This window comes from Patagioenas fasciata, chromosome 23 (genome assembly GCF_037038585.1).
Source record: "Patagioenas fasciata isolate bPatFas1 chromosome 23, bPatFas1.hap1, whole genome shotgun sequence".
In the NCBI taxonomy this organism is placed as follows: domain Eukaryota; kingdom Metazoa; phylum Chordata; class Aves; order Columbiformes; family Columbidae; genus Patagioenas; species Patagioenas fasciata.
Window position 1 is genome coordinate 3,373,027 of NC_092542.1, and position 18,970 is coordinate 3,391,996.

The 18,970-nt window shown below is 41.8% G+C and overlaps 1 protein-coding gene across 16 annotated transcripts in view; it reads left to right on the top strand.

Annotated features, from left to right (window-relative positions):
* Window positions 1–143: 143 nt before the first annotated feature.
* The window catches only part of KIF1B (kinesin family member 1B), a 74,484-nt gene continuing 55,657 nt past the window's right edge, over window positions 144–18,970 (top strand). For 4 of the 16 annotated variants that reach the window (XM_071798599.1, XM_071798602.1, XM_071798601.1 and 1 more), the window contains exons 1-11: window positions 144–496; window positions 2,509–2,695; window positions 12,667–12,743; window positions 14,025–14,204; window positions 14,631–14,696; window positions 15,602–15,780; window positions 16,504–16,615; window positions 17,668–17,745; window positions 18,001–18,066; window positions 18,291–18,308; window positions 18,844–18,919. In XM_071798599.1, the coding sequence (XP_071654700.1) occupies window positions 2,590–2,695; window positions 12,667–12,743; window positions 14,025–14,204; window positions 14,631–14,696; window positions 15,602–15,780; window positions 16,504–16,615; window positions 17,668–17,745; window positions 18,001–18,066; window positions 18,291–18,308; window positions 18,844–18,919 (958 nt within the window). In that variant the 5' untranslated portion in view covers window positions 144–496; window positions 2,509–2,589. The remainder of the gene's footprint in view (window positions 497–2,508; window positions 2,696–12,666; window positions 12,744–14,024; window positions 14,205–14,630; window positions 14,697–15,601; window positions 15,781–16,503; window positions 16,616–17,667; window positions 17,746–18,000; window positions 18,067–18,290; window positions 18,309–18,843; window positions 18,920–18,970) is intronic. The other 12 variants (XM_065855232.2, XM_071798604.1, XM_071798607.1 and 9 more) reach the window with 7 other exon arrangements.

Sequence of the window (18,970 nt, forward strand, 5' to 3'; positions counted from 1 at the left end):
TGGACGACTGTGTCAGCCTGTGATTGGCACGGCGGGAGGCGGGCACGCGTCGACTCCGCGCCTGACGATTGGTCAGATGTAGGGAGGAGGGAGTACCGACGCGCGGCTATTGGCCAGACGGACGCCCCGCCCCCTGCGGAGGCGGGCTCGGAGCTGCGGGATCCTGTCAGTGTGGGAGCGGCGCTGTGGCGAGCGCATCTTTGCGTTCGTTCTTCCCGGCGCGGCCTTTCTCTTTCTTCCCTCCCCCTTTCTCCCCTCCCTCCTTCCCTCCCTCGCCCTTCCCGCTTCCTTCCTGCTCCCTTCCTGGCGGCGGGGGCGGGGGGGGTGTCTCCCAGCCTCGGTGGAGGCGGCGAAGCGTGATGGCGACGGCCGGGCTTTTCTGTTTTCTCCGCCCCGCGCTGCGCTGTTTCTCCGGCCTCGCCGCCTTTCCCAGCTGCTGACAACGCCGGCGGCCCCGCACTACCCGCGTTCTGCGGATCCCCCTGCCCAGCCCCAGGTGAGGGGCGGCTTGTGTTGAGGGAACTCGCCCCGGCGGCGGTCGAGAGGGGAGCGGGGGGGAACGGCTCGATGCTGGGGCGGGGGGGGTGGATGCCGTAATGCGGTGGGGGAGGCGGCGATTGCTGGTTTACGCAGCTCTTGGGCAGGGGGAACGTGGCGGGCGCCGCGGGTGGGATGGGGCCTGCGTGGTGGAGGGGGCAACGCTGGCAGGACTGGGTGCCCGGCAAGGGAAGGGCAGCGGCACAAGGGCGTGGGGCCCGACCCGGCCTTTCCTCGCCCGCATCTGCCCGGTACGTTTGCTGGTCCCCCGGGACGCTTCCTTGCCCTTTCCCCCAGGCGCTCCAGCCACGGCGGGGCCGCCGCTTCTCCTCGTCGTGGGGATCGGGAATACCGCCGCGTTTCGCCGTCCTTTCTCTCCTTTCTAGCCCAGGCGAGGTGGAGGCGATAATTGCTTGTTCAGGAGGGCGGCGTAGCCCCTCAGCCAGCTGGAAGATGCAAGGATGTGAAAGGATTGTGGTTTTCAGGGTGGTTTTCCTGGGCCTGTCGGCCGTGGACGTGCCCCTGGGTTCGGTACAGCACAATTACCCGGGCAGCCATGTTGGGAGGATGAGCTGACAATCCGCTGAGCTCAGGCAGGAGATGGGATGACAGGCCTGGTAGCTCTGGGGTCATGGGCAGAATATGGGTGTTAAACTGAGGCTGCAGAGCTAGAATTCACCAGAAACAGGTGGTGAGTTTGCACGTGTTCTCTGAAACATAAAATCTCAGATTTTAAAGTATATTTATCTTCACTTCCAGCTTCTTCTTACTTCAGTTCTCTCTGTTATTGCGCAATCCAGTACATTGGTATGTTGACAAGTAGAGATATGCTTATATGATCAGGCTTTTGGTGCATTGCCAAGTTCTGAACCACTCTTTTATCTGGCACCTTCACTTAGTACAAAGATAGCAATTCATAGTGTGTGAGTTCAGCTGATACATCACACAGTCATCACAACCTGATCCTTAGTGGAGGACCTAAAATTGGATTCGCTCTGGTCCTCCTGTTCTTCAGCCCCTACTGCTCTGAACAGCTGTTTTGCTAACTTTCCATAATCTCTATCCTTGTTTGTTTCCTTGTGGCTTTCCTAGCCAAGAGTGGTAGCTTTTTACTAGGCCTTGATGGCATTTTGATTTTAATCTATATTATTGCTTTTGAGTCTGTTTAATTTCGGTACTGACAGTATCCTGAATTGTGGATATCCTGGATAGTTTGCTGCCAACTAAAATGCCCCATCATTTGATGTCTTGGAATTTGACCAAGTATTCTGACAATGAAGATGAATTTACTGGTGAACATTTGCAGAAGATAGTAATATTTACCTTGAAGGCAGTAGTTTTTTATTCATCTTCTTCCTTACAGAGTAGTATGCCCTTTAATCACTAAACATACAAGTAGATGATTAGTTTTTATTTCCTTTGAGAAGAAGACTTTCTCAGGACTGCCAGGGGTTCTGTAAGGTTGTTGTGTACACCCTTTTCTCCGGAATGGTGTGTATTGAAAGTCAGTGTGATATGGCCCATCACACTTGAGTCTGTTTTAGTATTATTACTAATGGATTGTGGCAGCAAGAGAACCTGGATGTGTAGTATATGGCAGCTAGCTCCTGCTGAAATCTAAGTAGCTGTATTAGTGCTAAAATTATCTTTGTTAGCTTAAGCCAAACACATGTTGCAACCATATCTTCACCTTGATATTCATGTTCCCACTTTCTGGGAAGAAAACCAAATAATGAAAGTGAATCTGTTTGAATACTTCAAAAGAATTGCTTCACGTGACAGAAACTTTTGACCAGGAGGACAGCGTACAGGTGCTGTTAAGTGTATTTTCAGTTCCGTCTTTGAAGTGACAGCTTTTGGGACGGGATATGATTGTGGAACAGAAATTGAAGTTATCAAAAAACCTTCCTAATTTTATCAATGTGTTGAATGCAATAGCTATAAATAAGTAAATTGTATTTTTCTCTTTAGAAAACACCAACAAGAAGGATAACTTGAAACACTCTTCACCCCTTCACTTTCAATTTCTTGACTGCACTACAAGCAACCAGAATGTCAGGGGCTTCAGTGAAGGTGGCTGTTCGGGTCCGGCCCTTCAATTCCCGAGAAACCAGCAAAGAATCCAAATGTATCATCCAGATGCAAGGCAATTCAACGAGTAAGTTTATTTTAATCTCGTGAGAGAGTCTTTCGCTCTCCTCTCACTGCTTAATCCTCTTATTTTTGTCAGACGAAACTCAGTACTGTTTATCAGTTATATTATCTAGAGTTACCCCCTTAGGGAATCTTCTCTTTCAAGGCTGGCATTACAGACTAGATTGTCTCTGAATTTGACTAGAAAGGATAAATCACGAGTGTCTTAATTTTGATGCAGTTGTTTATGGTGTTTGCTTGTGGTGAGTTGAGAATTTTACAGAAAGATTAGAATACCAAAGTGCAAATGTTTTGAACTGTAGCGTGTGGGAGTATCATGTGGACTGACAGATACAGGGTTGGGTTGCAGATCACCACATGGTAATTGTTGTGGTGTAACTCGTGCTTGGGGCTGGTGCTGGAGTTCGTGGTGTGCTTATTCTGCAGTCTGTGCCTTTGTTTAGGCGCATAATTTGAGTGAGAAAGCTGAGGGGAAAGGGATATTAAGTTTTATGCTTTCCATATTAGATATTTTAATGATGGCAAAATAAGACTACATAAAATCATCTTATTTTCGAACTAATTAGAAGTGTTAGGTTTCTTAATTCTAATTCTAGGGTTCTAATTTGAAGGAGAAGACTCTTCTGTGGGAAACTGAATATGGGCACGCCATTTATTGAAATTTTTTTTAACATGCTTTTTAACATCAAAGCAGTATTGATACCATTTGGTGCAGTGTCGTTGTTCATCCCACTCAGCACTAGGCCCAGTGCAGCTGTGTTAGGAGCATTGCCTGCAGCGCAGTCAGCCATGGCAGGGTTCCTAGTGAAAGTTAGTGGGCTCTAAGGACTTTTCATATTGATAATTAATTCCGTAGGGTGATGCCCCTGTTAGCAGGCCTTACTACCAGTTAGCTTGATGCTGCCTAATATATTGTTCGTTCCATATTCTGCTTATTACAGAATATTTTCAATTGAAACTTGTCATCAGTGGACTTCTAAGTTATGTTTTGCTTTTTCCTCTGAGATAACTTTGTTTAATTTTGTCAGTCTTTAAATAAATTTGAAAATATATGTGCTTTAATATTTTGTTTAAATTACTGGATGGGTGGTTTATCATGTTCTAGGTCAAACTCACAAGCAGCTTTTTGAAATGAATAACTCAAGAATAAATCATGATTGTCAGCATACCTTTTGAATGATTTATACCAATGCATCTTATTCACAATGTATTATTTGTTTATTGCCTGTCCAGTCCATAAATGACTGTTTTTGTGGTAAATGGGAAAAAAGATTCTGCTGTGTAATACATGGGATGCAAAGTGACCTATAGACCTAAGAGTATTTTGTGTGTCAGTGGTTCTTGTACTCATTCTTTTATTGGGTTTTGAAATGTAACAAATATGAACAATGTTGGCAGCTGCTGTCTTGGATTATTGAAATGAAAAGCTAAGCTATTCTGTGCCTGAAGACTTGCCTAGTGTTGTGTTTTGGGTTTTGTTTGTTTGTTTGGGTTTTTTGTGGAAATGTTTTTATAATCTTGTCTGTAAATAAAGAGAAAATGAAGCAGAGGTTGAAGCTACAACCTGCAAGACAGCATTTAGATATTCATCACTAGCAAAGAGTCCAGTTAGCTTATTCTTTTAAAAAGCAAAATAAGTATTGAGAAAACTAAACTAAGGAAGTATCCTATTTGGAACACAGCATGTTTCAAAAAGATGGACCCAATTTGGAATCACTTTGCTGTTAAATCGATCCATCTTTTTGAAGCACTCTGTATGTCCTCTGCAGTTGATGTAACAGTTGTGGACTAGATGAATGAAAATAGGTTTTAGCATCTTGTGAATGCTGGTGGTAGAATAAAACAAGTTCTCAAACTGTAGTTCATCTGAGATGGTTGTATATTCTGATTTGCCATGAAATGTACTCATGTAAAAGCACACCTGTACAGTCTAGGTTATCTTGAAAGATATGAGTGCAACCGGATCCCCAGGGTAGGACTGAAAATTGCCTATTTGGATTTTTAACTCTGTATTAGTCGCTTGGAAACGTTGGAAAGTTCCTTTGTGGCCTGCTTAAGGTATTGGCTGGTTCATGGAAATGGGCTCAGTGGGGAGGTCCCCTCTGCCTGGAACAAGAGTCACAGCTGCTGCTGTAGACATATGGCAGGTGGGTTTTCAAGCAGACATCCCTGGCATCAGGAAAACTTCATCATGCACATCATGCATTCTGGAGTTGATTTGTAGATGTTGAGGAAAAAAATGGTTTTCTCCCAATGGTGGTGGTGTGGTGTGTTTGTGGTGTGCGGTGGTTTTTCTCTTCCCCCTGCCCCGCACATTTTTTTAAACCTCTGGTCTAAAGCTAAACATGGATATTTTCACCTTGTGGATTCTTTAAGATATTTGGGCTGGCAGAATTGAGTCCCCTGGATCCCAGTGCTACACGATATCCGTATAATGTAGTGCTGGCATGTGTCTGAGGGTCAGAATGGCCTTTGGAGAAGGCCTTTGGCTCTGGGAGATGTAATCAAGTAAAAGCAGGGAGTGAAGGGAGATTGGTTTGTCTGCCTTGAAGCAGAAAACACATGAGGAAAGAATTCAGTTTGACTCCAGGTGCTTCACTAGCTACATGCAGAGAGCTGATAGGCGTCTTCTGCAGGAGGAGGTTTTCAGGTGATCAGCTGACAATGGAAGTTTCGAAATGGTTTTGGTTCAGCTTTTCCGATGGGTCGAGCAGTATTGTTCAGCCGGCTCCCGCTTGGTGCGCAGCCCGCTGGCATGCTGTTCTCCCAGAACACCAGCTGCAGAGCTGGTATTTATAGCACTTGGATCTGTAAGAGCAGCTGAGGATGAGAGCAGCTTTCTAGCAGCTTCTGTGAGCAAGCGTTTGCCTTGCCCTGGTGCTGTCGAGCCCAACACCCTCCCCCATCCAACCTTTCTCCCAGTACAGGGTTGAAATTCCACAGTGGGGAGAGAATCCGGTTGAATTCCAAATGAGCCGTTCTTAGCTTCTACTTGGTTTCCTTCCCTTTTAATGATTTGAAAAATGCCAACAATGCTTTGAAAAGCAAGCACTGCCTTACAAGCTGGAAGTGTCAATTTCCCTTCATTTATCTTTTATAATAACAACCCTGAAAGTCTGTCTTATAAAAACAGTATAGCCATATATCTGATTGCAACGTATGCCTCAGAAAGAAGCCTGTATTAAATGTGTCTTTGGGGTGTTATTCACGTTCCAACAAACAAAGAATGCCTGCTCCACCCTGCTCTCAGTAACAAACGTGTTCTCATTGTTGTCATTCCAGTCTACAGATGGCGCAGATATATTTTCCAGACCCGTGCACTTTCAGAGATTGTATATTTAATGTTAATTTGGTCTTGTGGAGTCAATTCCGAAGGCATCCGATCTTCTATATTGGTTAAATTGGTTATTCAGACATCATAAAGTAAAACTACAGCTTATATTGATTCAAATAGAGTTTGAAGAAGGCACAGAAATGGATTATTTGGTATTTCTTTCCATGAGTGTTACTGCTTCTAAAGTTCTGTCTAGATAATCATGGGGTTTTTTTAACTTCTGTCTATTCCTTTACCAGTGATCATTGAGAACAAAAGTGAAGACAGGACAGTGCCTTTTTTGCAAGCTGTTATCTCTTAATGTGTGTCGGCATTTGGCAGGAATATGTGCTCTGTGTAGGTTACTGCTGCCACTGGGAGAATTACTGAGGCTGGTGTGAAACCTCTTCTGTGAGCAGAAATGTAATTTTATTTCATATGTAGAAATTAAAGAGGCCTTGTGCTTTCAGCATTGACATGTGATAGCAATACGAGAACAGAAGACGTAAACGACAGAAAGCAGGCTGTATTGCACAAATGATCAAATTAATTTTCTCCAATTCCATACCTGATTTTCACCATTATTGGATTTTATTTCTGATTGGCAATTGATAGATTTCTTTGGTTATTTTTTTTCCCAATATTAATCTGGTGGTCTGTCTCTCCCTGCCCCCTCAGCGCAGACTGTGTATCAGCTAATCCCAGGATTTAGCCCAAGTTAATTCTGTGTGCTGGTGTTTATCTGAAGGGCAGTTAGCCAGCTCTTCCCAGGAGTGCCCTTCAGGGACTGGTGGGCGGCCCGGCTGGTGGCAGCACACCCTGGACTAGGAGTCTGCGCACTAGCAGAGGTGGAGCTGTTGGCTCTGGTGACTTGACTTTGAATGCAGTGAGGAAGAAGAGAATAATTTAAACTCTTACCTCTTTTGTGTGCTGTGTGTGTACTCTGGCTCTCTATTCCACGAGTTTATTAGAAAGAATTGCTTGTATCCACAGATACTGAAATGCAGATAATTTCTAACTTGCAAAATTAGTGACATGCTGAGGAGCAATGCTGACTGGGATGAAACCAGATTAGGTTCAGACTGCAAATTCAGTGTCATTATAATCTGACATGAGGTTTAAGTGGTTAAAGCAGTTGTGGTCATTCTTTGTGCCTGCAAAAATATTTATGTGGCTGAGTAGATGGGAATGGAATGAGGGGGCTGATCTTGGCTCAGCTTGCTTGCATTTTTTTTTCTTTTCTTCTCTGTAGGTTTCCCGCTGTCTGTTTACTTGGTTAATTTTAATGGAGAATGGAAGTGTAACTCCAGAAATAAAGGCTTGAAGTGGGAATGTATTTGTGTATGTGTTTAGGAATGGGCGAGAAGACAGAGAACGCTGCTTCCAGTTGAAAGTGTCCTGCAAGGCTATAACTTTGCATCAGCTCTCTGTCTGGTTATAATTGTAAAATAAAGTGGATATTTGAGGTGTGCTTTTTGAATTTCAGTTTCAGCAAATCAGGATGGGATTGTAAGGCAAAAAAAAAGTCCAAAATAACAATAGGAATGCAAAAGAATACATATTACAAAACATACTGATACTGTTTCAATAGTGAAGTGAGTTTTCAAAGTTTGCTAACAGTTTTTGCTAAAATTAAAAACTAGCAATGAATTTGATCTCATAGATTTGAAAGGTTGAAAGTGAATGTTATTTTTGTGCTAGCTGATAAAGCAGATGGTGGATGGCTTGAAAAATGTTAATTAAGGAACAAGTAGGATGGACTGTGTAAGTACCTTATGCCAAGGAATGAAGTTGCCTGTTTAAGGGCATGTTAAAATCCAAATGTTTTGTGGAGATTGGTTTGTTACTGTTGATACAGTGCATCTAAAATTATAATTCTTTCATTGATTTTGTTCCCACTTTCTCCTTTTATTAGGCTGTACTGCTCCTACTGTTTACTTCTAGACAAGGCCTAACTAGTTAAATATGTGGACTCAGATAATGATACAAAAGTTTAGATTATATGGAGAAATAACCTTTTAAGATGCAAGCTGGGTGTCTAGGCTGTGGTATTAAACGCTTCAAATTAAATGATAACATGGTGTAGCTATTCACACAATGCACTTTTATTTGAATTTTATATCAATTTATGACATGTAATTACTTCTACTTATTCTATTTGCTCACCAAGTTAGAAAACTGGTGTAAATATTATGTCTTGAGGTGAAGCATGTTATTCAGGATTTCTGGAAATTAATAACTGAAATAAAAAGGAATAATGTGGGCATTAATCTCCTTCAGCCAAGTCAACAGTTCTTATAGTTTAAAAACATGAGTATTCCCATGCTTTTTTCTAAGCCTTCCACTCCAAAGGTAAATGGTGGACATTAATCCACACAGCGATTGCTGCTTTGATCCCAGAAGGGTTTTTAGACACGGCAGTAGGAAAATCCTGTCTCCAACTTGTTTCATCCTTTCCAGGTTTCTGAGTTGTGTGTAACCTTTCTCAGTAGCAATGGCATTGAAGATGGTGATTTTGTGAAATATCCCTCCCAGTTTCTCTTTGCAGAAACCTTAACTTGTGGAAAGCTGAAAGATTCCACGTGATCTAAGAAGTTGGCTCTTGGTGAGCGAGGGGCCTGAAAAAGGGATTGAGTTTCTCCGAAACCGGCTGCTCGGGCTAACTTCGGCGTTCAAAGTTGCGCCGGTGCCATGCTGATGGTGACTAATTATAGTTGCAGCACAAAGCGGTAGTGTCAGTTTGCAAACTGAAAAGTTAATTGCCACATTGGACCTTTGAAATAGCAGATAAACAAATTTATTCTCAAAGATAAAAAGGCCATTAATGTGTTCCTGCTGTGGTCATCTGTCTTATTGCCTGTCTCATTTCCTGAGGCTCTGTAATTAAACTATTAGCTTGCGTACCATGCCGTGAGTCCGCTGTGGTGAGGAGATAGATGATGACCTATTTCATGATTTGCTAATACAATCCATCTGGGCCTTGCATGGTTTAAAAACCAAACAAAATAACTGAAAAGCTTTTAGTGTTCTTGTGGGTATTGGAGGCACTGGAAACAGTCCTCTTTTAAAATTCTGTTTCTTTCCTTGTTCGGCTGAAAACACAGCTTGCTGAATAAAATGGCGTATGAAATCCATGTTGCCCACTCAGTCTAATTCCTGCATGATCATTCCTTTTTTTCCAATTTGGCATATGAATTTTGAGGATAAAGCTTACCTCTCCTGTAAGAAGTCTTCTAATTTCTTCAGAAATACCCATTAACTTCCTTTAAAAGTAGCTAGTTTCATGGATTTCCTTGTCCCTCTGAAGAAGATGCTTGGTGCTACAGGCACCTTCAGGTGAGGTCAGTTACTTCAGTCTGAATTCCTGGTTTCTTTGCCTCACCATCTTCTTTTGGGTGTCTTATCTCCCGTTTTTGTGTACCTGATCACTTGGTTCAACTCAGATCACATCAGGCACGGCTGATGCGAGCGGCTACCTGCTCAGTGTTCCCAATGAAGGGGATTTCAATCCACTTCAAGTCTGTTGAGGTCGTAGTCTTGTATTTTTCTCAGTCAATCAGCTCTGCTGGATTCATTTATAGACAGAATTCTGCGGAACCAGTGATTCTAAAAATGGAGGATGTAGACTGTGTAAGAAACAGGAGTGGGATAAATAGACTTGAGGCTTGGACCAGAAGCAGAGCTGTGACCGGATCCCAGCAGTGAGGGACAGCATGCGGAGTTCCTGGCATCCAGGAGGTTTTCGCTGACCCGTTCCTGCAGCAGTGGAAGATTTTGGCCAGGCAGCTGCATTCCCAACCTCTGACAGCTGCCTCCTTGCACGTTAATCTCCCTTTCCTGATATGCTTCTCAAAATATGCTTTGCAAAAACATGCATCCTAGAAAGTAGCTTTCAAAATAGTGAGCTGAACATGGAACTTAGTGGGAAGGCTGAGGAAAGCCTGTCTAAGAAAACAGTAATAATAAATAATGGCTTAAAAATGGGGCAAAGTGGAACCGGTTGCATAAATCATGGAGCCTGAACTTCACAAATGTGGTGGATCAAATTTAAGTTTGAAGCGACCAGGATGAAGCTGTAATGGCAAGCTTGTCGTGCCACTAGAGGTTGTGTCTTTCATGGGTGGTCCATGTGCCTTCATGCACAGAGAGCTGAGTGGAAAAATGAGCTATTATTCTGATTAAACGTTTGGCTTCTTTGCTCTCTATTTGCAAGTGATGGACTTTTTCTAGAGATTTTGGGGTGGGGGGGTTGTTTGTTTTTAACTTGCTGGCCAAAACAACTGAAGACAATAATGTTCACCCCCTAAGGTTGTTACATTGAACCAATGTGGAAACTTTTTTATTTGTGCTTTTTTGGGGCTAAGAGCTTCCAGGTAGAAGGTATTACTTCTTCTTTACCTTTCAGAACTTTGATGTTAAATAATTGAGTGAGAAATGAGAAGTTGCTGAATTGTAGCAGTCTGGAATACACTGAGAGAGCTGATTTAAGTTTGGGGTAGGGGAGTTATCTTCTGCGGTCTTTATTATTTGTTCACTTTAGAACTGGTTGCACAGTGTGTTCTGCAGATGTACTGCTGTTTGGTCAAAACGAGTAAAAGGAAACTACAGCCATGTATGATTGCTTAGGTTACCAGTTTGTTATGTGTTGATGCCCATGTTGCTATCCAAAGCCACAAGCATTTTTGCCATTTGATACTGTCCTGGTGCAAGGCATATTATTCATTGGCTTTGCATGTCTGTCAGCTTTCATAAGGCAAGAATGTCAGCACAAGGTGCATCCAAGCGAAGTGGAGTTGGCCACAAGAAACAGAGTAGCAACTGTTGCTATTTGCAGTCCAGACAGGGATCTTCTCTCCATACTGTAGTTTTAGGCAACAGCCCTGCTCAGGGACTCAGCATCCGGTAGAGGAGTGATTTAATTTTAATGGGGATTCTGTAACCATATTTTCAGAGATTTTGGCACAACATGATGTTAAGTTCATGTTTGACATGGTAAGAGATGTGTGTGTTATAATTTTTGTTTATCACAGAAGGGAGAAGTCCGCATCTCCCAAACCCTAACTGGTTTGAATACATGAGAAATAAGCATCCTTTGTTTAGGGTAACTGGTATCAGAATGTAGATCATCCCCAGGAAGGCTGTCAGCACCTTTGTGTGGCTTCTTTCTTTGTAGATTTTGTTTGCACACATCATAATCAGTGTATCAGTCCCAAGGGCAGGTTGCTGGGTTAGGTGCAGATGGGTATGTGTAAATCTAAGGTGGTTTATCTAATTTTGATACCCTCAAGAATATGCCTTTTTACAGCCCTTACTTACACAGATGGTGTTGAAAACAGCTGCTGGAAAGAATAATTTATTTCCGACAGTATCATATTTAAAAAAAAAAAGGCAGTAGAGATTAATTTCTGTAGTAAGAGCTGTGCTTGTAAATTGCCATCCTCGGAATACAGAACTACAGGCCTTCTGTATGCCATTAAAATGACAGCTGAATCCATTGTGTGTTACTCCCCGCCAGGCAAGGGCCATAGGAAGCTGTTTTGTTGCTGGGAAAGAGGGGAGAAAAAAAGTCCTCAAAGGTGTCTGGAAGAGCTTTCATTAATTGTGGAGAATGTGCATGTGTGGGTCAAATATTGAAAGAATTAGAGGATCTGAGAAAAGGAAATGAGCATAAAATTCACAGATGTGCTGATATGAAAAGAGGGTTTTTTGCAAAGCATGTTTATACCTGTATTTCTGAAGTGTTTATTGTCTTAACTCACCTGAAGATACTGAGATCCTTACATGTGAAACCCTTGGAAAGAAAATTGAGTCAAAGGATTGCAAGAGCTGAAAAGGCAGTTGGAGATCAGCTTTTTGAATGGGACTCCTGAAGGCTATAACATAGGAACTATACACAAGCACTTCTTCATTCTGGCTTTTTGTATGTGTGTCTGTGTGTGAACTTTATCATAGGGCCATTGAATATTGTATGGATGTTCCAAAGAGAAAAAGCACACAAGTTGGTTGGGGATCACTGTGGGATTCAATGTCTGTACATGATAAGAAGAATTACTGGTAGTTTGGTTGGTTCAGTTAATGTCAGTCCTAATAAAAATTGATCTGTAGCCTTTGTGCATGTAAAAGAACATTGAAATAAACTATGCAGATAGTCTCTGAATTATCGGTAGATTCAACTCCTGTCATATCGTCTTCCATGAGCTTCTTAAAGAAAATCCTGCTGAGATGATCTCTTGGACTGTGTAATGTGTATTCCGAAACAGGCTGAGTAGTGCTGCTGTGAAATCATCAGGGATTCTTGAACAATTTGTGTCTTGGACCTTTTTTCTTGAATCTTCCTTCTTGCTGATGTCCCTGAACTCCTAAAAGTCTGTCCCACTCTAAAAGCCAAGGGGCCAGGATGACCTGTTCCTGGCTTTCTGTGCAGCAGAAGAGTTTTGTTCAGCAGCAGCATTCCTTCTAGGAATTTTTTTCCTTGACTTATTTCCAGTAAGGCCTAAAGAAATTGAGTATTAGGAAGCTGTGAGTCTATTGCTTCAGTCTTATTACTTCTGTACAGTGTGGTAACTCTGAATGCTCAGATTCACAGATGGAGGGTCAGCAAGCTCATTAATTATACTCCTAAATATCAAGTTCACTAAGAATTTGAATTTCATTTCCTGTAGGTATTATCAACCCAAAGAATCCTAAGGAAGCACCAAAGTCCTTCAGCTTTGACTACTCTTATTGGTCCCACACATCGGTAAGTTCTTCTACGAGAAACCCTTTTTTTTAATTGATCGATGTGATTTAACTGCATTCTCTTCCTCTGATCATGCCATCCCTGTCAGATGTGTGTGCACTGTCTTTCTCACTCTAATTCAGGTTAAAAGCTTGTCAGTGTATGTTGTCTTTTCTGGTTTGGGGAAGAGCAAAAAGTTGAGCTCCTGGAGTTTGAGAACAAGTTGTGAATATTTGAAAGATTACTGAGAATATTCTCCAGTAATGTTCTGTTCTAATAATTTTAAGGATGTGTGTGAACTGCAGTTAATTCAAGTTTGCTCTTAGACGAGTGAAAGTTGCTCAACTTCTTACAGTTGAAGGAGAAATGTGTTTTGAGTTCCCGTGGTGTATCTGGAAAAGAGTAGTGATCCATGTTCCCAATAGCTGCAAAAGCAATAAATGCTCGTCTGGCTCCTCTGCCCCACCCTCCTGTGAATTGGTGCTGAGGTCTTGCTGACTTCCAGTAATTGTTCTGCAGCAGGAGTGTGGTGTTCTGCCCTCTCCCCCTCCCCTGCCTTATTTTCTCAAAAGATATAATAAGAAGTGATAATGCATTTCACTAAGATTAATTTTAGTAACTTGAATGTTGGAAATGAGACTTAATATTTCTGAGTAATGCTGTGGCCAACGAGATTGTTTTCCTGATGGAAAAACTTGGATTTGTGTAGCTCTTTTACTGAATCTTCCAGAGCAGCTATGCAAGTATTAATAGATTACAGGATCAGTCAGAGGAACATTATGATGAAGGGAGTGGAGCATCTCCCGTGTGAGGAAAGGCTGAGGGAGCTGGGGCTCTGGAACTGGAGGAGAGGAGACTGAGGGGTGACCTCATTCATGTTTACAAATATCTAAAGGGGGAATGTCAGGAGGATGGAGCCAGGCTCTTCTTGGTGACAACCAGTGATAGGACAAGGGGTAATGGGTTCAAACTGGAACACGAAAGGTTCCACTTAAATTTGAGAAGAAACTTCTTCCTGGTGAGGGTGGCAGAACCTGGCCCAGGCTGCCCAGGGAGGCTGTGGAGTCTCCTTCTCTGCAGACATTCAAACCCGCCTGGACCCCTTCCTGTGGAACCTCAGCTGGGTGTTCCTGCTCTATGGCGGGGATTGCACTGGATGAGCTTTCCAGGTCCCTTCCAATCCCTAACATCCTGTGATTCTGTGAAATACTCACAAGACAGAAGTAGAAAGATACCCAATTGCTTTTTGAGATGTTACTTGAATGAAAAGTCTGTATTGATGCGGTTTTCATGTCTTTTCAGCCCGAAGATCCCTGCTTTGCATCTCAGAGCCGTGTGTACAATGACATTGGGAAGGAGATGTTGCTGCATGCCTTTGAGGGCTACAATGTCTGCATATTTGCCTATGGACAAACTGGAGCTGGGAAATCCTACACAATGATGGGCAAGCAGGAGGAAAGCCAAGCAGGAATAATCCCCCAGGTAGAGCCCAGAAAGGACGTTGGTTTTGTACAGCATGTGCAGACACACGCTGGAACTTCAGCACGCCAAATAAGCAGACTATTGTTTTTTACGAGGCTATGAGGCAATTAGGGATTTTAGTCATTCCTTTCTAAAATTATTACTTTGATTTTCAGTTATTATAGGATTTTTCTAATTTTGTGGTACGGAATAATAGTAACAGTTAATCCTAGAACAGTTATTGAGATACTATATAAAATAAGATTAAATGATAGTGGTGTCAAATTGGCAGGAAGTATCTTCCCATTGAGGCTGCATGTGGTTGATGTAATAGGTTCTTTTCCTTCCCCTACCCTCACTCTAAAGCCAATTTAATGACATGTTCTAGTAGTTACTTGTTATTGCTCAGTAAAGACTAATTTCTGACTTGGTTTAATCTCTTTCCAGCTATGCGAAGAACTGTTTGAGAAAATCAATGACAACAGTAATGAAGAAATGTCCTATTCAGTAGAGGTGAGTATGGTGAGAAATCCAAGAATATCTGTGTGCTGGATATTGAATTGGGCTTAGGTGCAGCGTTGTTGATGCTGCATTGAGATGCTGCTAAAATAAAAGCAGGCACTTTGCAGGAACAGTGTTGTCTTTCTCTTACTGATTTTTCTTCCAATCGGTTTTAATAGCTTGACATGCAAATACGTTGCAAGATTTGAAAGAAAGGAAGACCAAAAAGCTGGTGGAAGTCAAATGTAATTATTACTAATAAATGTAAACTCCAGTCATTACTGCTTCTGAATTACAGAACAGAAAACGGCTAGTTATGTGGCTTTTTATCTGTCCATTTAATGCTTCATTTAATTGCATTTTATTAACATTTGATGACTTAAAGATTGAATGCAATAGGAGCATCATGTTTAGGATTTGTGAATGAGAAGTTTCCCACGTTTTCATTGTATTTTTTCTATTTGGTACTTGTTCATGGTTCTGATTTGTACATGTAAGAGAGAAATTGTCTGTCTTATAATGGAAATCTAGAAGAGAACATCTGCCAAATAAGCAGAGAAGGGAGACAGCTAGACAGACTTCAGTTTTGCTGCTGTGTCGCATTAAAGCTGTTAAAATGATTGTGAACTCAAGTGTATAATTTTTAATTAAACACCAATATTTTTTGAAATGGCTAAGGGATCTATACATGCGTGCAAGGCCTGCAGCTTATGTTTGAGATCAGGTGTATGAGACTAGTGACGCTTGTCCCTTTTTGCCGTTGTCTCAAGCTGTTACATGAACTGAGGCACCTGCGTGTAGCTTTCCTGTAGTGGTCTGGGGGAGTTTCCACCAGCAGCACTCTGAAATACTGCAGAGCTCCTTGCAGAGGAAGCCTTAAGAAACACTAAATTGTTGATGCAAATTCCTGTTTTCAGGTGAGTTACATGGAGATTTACTGTGAGAGAGTCAGAGACCTGTTGAACCCGAAGAACAAAGGGAATTTGCGAGTGCGAGAACATCCTCTGCTTGGACCGTATGTGGAAGACCTGTCCAAGTTAGCGGTCACGTCTTATACAGACATTGCAGACCTCATGGATGCTGGGAACAAAGCCAGGTTAGTGATGGTGATGTGTTATATATTTTTATCTCTGTTGTGGGGATACATGGCAGATAGCAGCAAATTTAAAATATCTTCTGTGATGCATTGGCACTTATTAAAAAGCTCATGTCGCATGAGGAGTGTTGTTGAAATATACACTGTTAAATGCCATTTAAAGGCTGAGATTGATTTGTGTGGTGAAATGGTGCTGTAAATTGCTGTTTAGATGTTTAAAGCTTGTAATGGCTTGAGGTGAAGTACATAAACTATTATGCTGGTTTTTAGTTGTGCCTTCATTGTGTACTGTGTCACTGTATTGGTGTAAATAAACACGTAAACACAGTGTCCTTTCATTCAAGTGCAAAAGGCTGGCATTCTGGCTTTAGGTTCTGGTTATTTTCATGTCAGCTGTAGGCTCCATTTAACAATGTGTGGGAAAGACTGACATAAATGCCGCTCGCGTTTTTGTGTGTGTTGGAGCGTGAAGTAGATTACTGAGTACACAGATTGAGCAAGCGCTGTTTGAACTGTGATTAAGATGGAAATGATTCAAGAGTGAAAAATCAAAGGGTTTCTAGTGGTATTCGGTGTGGCTTGGCCTTGGTTACAGGGCAGAACGTCAGCTGTGCAGCCTCTTGCTCTCATTCCTTTACAGCTGCGTTCAGCCCTGCAGGTGGTTGTACTTGCAGCACAGAGGCTCCTGTTTTCTAAACCTGTCTGTATCTGTTCGTGTTTTAGGACTGTGGCAGCTACCAACATGAATGAAACCAGCAGCCGCTCTCATGCCGTGTTTACAATTGTCTTTACTCAGAAGAAACATGACACAGAAACTGATCTTTGCACAGAGAAGGTGTGTTACAGATGAGAAGTGGCTTTCTGACTGTTATTTCACGAAACTTCCCTGCAGTGATGTATTCTTATCTGCAGTATGACGAGAAAAAGGGGATTAATTGTTTTTTCTTATGTTTTGTTCAAGGGTGAGCTTGCTGTGTGCCTTGACAGAGCCTTTTTATTTCTTACAGGATTTTGTTTGATTGTAATGCTGAAAACAACTGATAGGGGAATATGTGCAGGAGAACATATAGATGTGGGAAAAATACATCCTTAAGGACTAGGTTCTATGGTGAGGGATATATGAAATGAAAGTCATTAATCTTCCCCAGTCTTTTTCCCAGAACTTTCTGTGGTTTTGCTTGTCATTGCAAAATATTTGCCTCGTTAGTTCTTTTCTTTGGGCACAGGAATTGGGATGAGTGAGACTGAGGCACTTTCTGTAATTTGCATGTTAAAAGGAGGTGCACTGTTCAGCATGGAACAGTTTTCTGGCTCTTATTACTCTGAAATAGAGGCTCTGCATGCAAAAGTAGCTGAAGTACAGGTGTTGGTTGTATTTCTGAACTGACTACTGTGGACAGATCTGGAGAAAAATGTGTATTGAGGAGGTGCTCCCCTCCCATATATCTATATATATGTATATGAAACCCTTAATTATCGTGAACTGACATGTTCTCTGTAGCTTTAGGTAGGCCAGTGCTTTCTTGCTGGAGTCACTAGATTCAGGATGGCACATTAAGTTTCTCTTCCTCTGAGATTCTTGTGTTGTCTGTGGCACTAACACTTTCTTTTGACTTCTGTTCTACTCTGGTCATGTGAGACCTCGTTCTCTTTTTAGGTAATTTAGAGTGTAGCGACATGTAAAACAGAGCATAATCCTGGAAACTTCTTATCCGTAAGATAACAGCATCAAGCTAATTGCTTGTGAAAACTTTGTACTTTGAAGCACACTATAGGGACCTTTTTTTTAGACAGAGTTTTTCTCATACCATGGAAGTCTTTGAAGTTTTGTTCTTACTCTGGTTCCCCCAGTACTAATTCCCATTGTTACGCGCTTTCTCTTTTCAGGTCAGCAAGATTAGCCTTGTGGATCTAGCGGGGAGTGAGCGGGCTGATTCAACTGGTGCCAAAGGAACCCGATTAAAGGTATTGAGCCATTGATCTATGGGGAAAGAAAGGGAAGTGGATGTACAAGCATCATGTGGAGTCTTTGCTCGACAAATAATAAGGAAAAGAAAGGATTGTTATTATAATTATGGAAAAAAATAGTTGCAAAACTGAAGACTATTTTCTTTTTTTCCCCCTCTCTGATTGTGGATGTGACATTTTGCTGGTTTAGCCTACAGAGGTTCATGTTGAACAATTTCACTTACTATATAATGCTGGATTCTGTTTTCTCAGGAAGGAGCAAATATAAACAAGTCTCTCACAACTCTGGGCAAAGTTATTTCAGCATTGGCTGAAGTGGTAAGTACAGCATTCACTTACCTGCAACACCCTTTTTGTAGCTAGTGAGACTGAGACAGTAAAAACCATGGAGTGCAGCAGAATCATTCGCTGTTCTTGGCCCAACATTCTCTGCCAAATTAGCTCTGTGTATTTTGATAGGTAACATGGAAATTTATCTATAAAGCTCTGTTAAGAAGCTCATCTTGTATCTTCTTCCTCTTTCTTTAATGCTTTCGACTTAGGATAATTGCACCAACAAGGTATGATGCTCTGAGTAGTGCTGGCTGTTGTCTTTTTTGCTGATTGTAAGATATTCTTTTCACCTTGGAATCCAAGAGCAAGGGTCTTTTCTGTCAGGTCTTGGAGAAGTTCCTGTGACTATAAATTATAGTCATGAAGCCTGAGAATTACCAGTACTAGAATCTAAAAATGCTCTAAGGTTGAGGATAAATTAATGAAAGTAGACAGTTTGCAGGTTTAGTGCTTAAATTCTCTTGGAATTTAAATGTCAGGAAGATATTCTTCGTACACTGAAAAACCTTTCTGAGTGTAGCGTGTCAAGGCAATTTTCTGGACTGCTTATTATAATTTGTTTAGATGTCTGAATACGTTGCATGTGATCCCATACCAAACTCAGTAATCGCTTGTATGACTGAGGATGGGCCACCCTACTGTTTAGAGAGCACGTGTATGTACTGTCACGGTTCTTTTAATACCTATGTTCTGATTTTATTGTCTTAACTATTGATTTTATATCCAGTGTCTGGTTTTCAGTAGCATGTTCTTTCTTTGTAGAGTAAAAAAAAGAAGAAGACGGACTTTATACCGTACAGGGATTCTGTGCTAACGTGGCTTCTTCGGGAAAATCTGGGTATGACTGATTGGCCTGTGCCACCATGGAAAGAAACTCTCACTACATTTT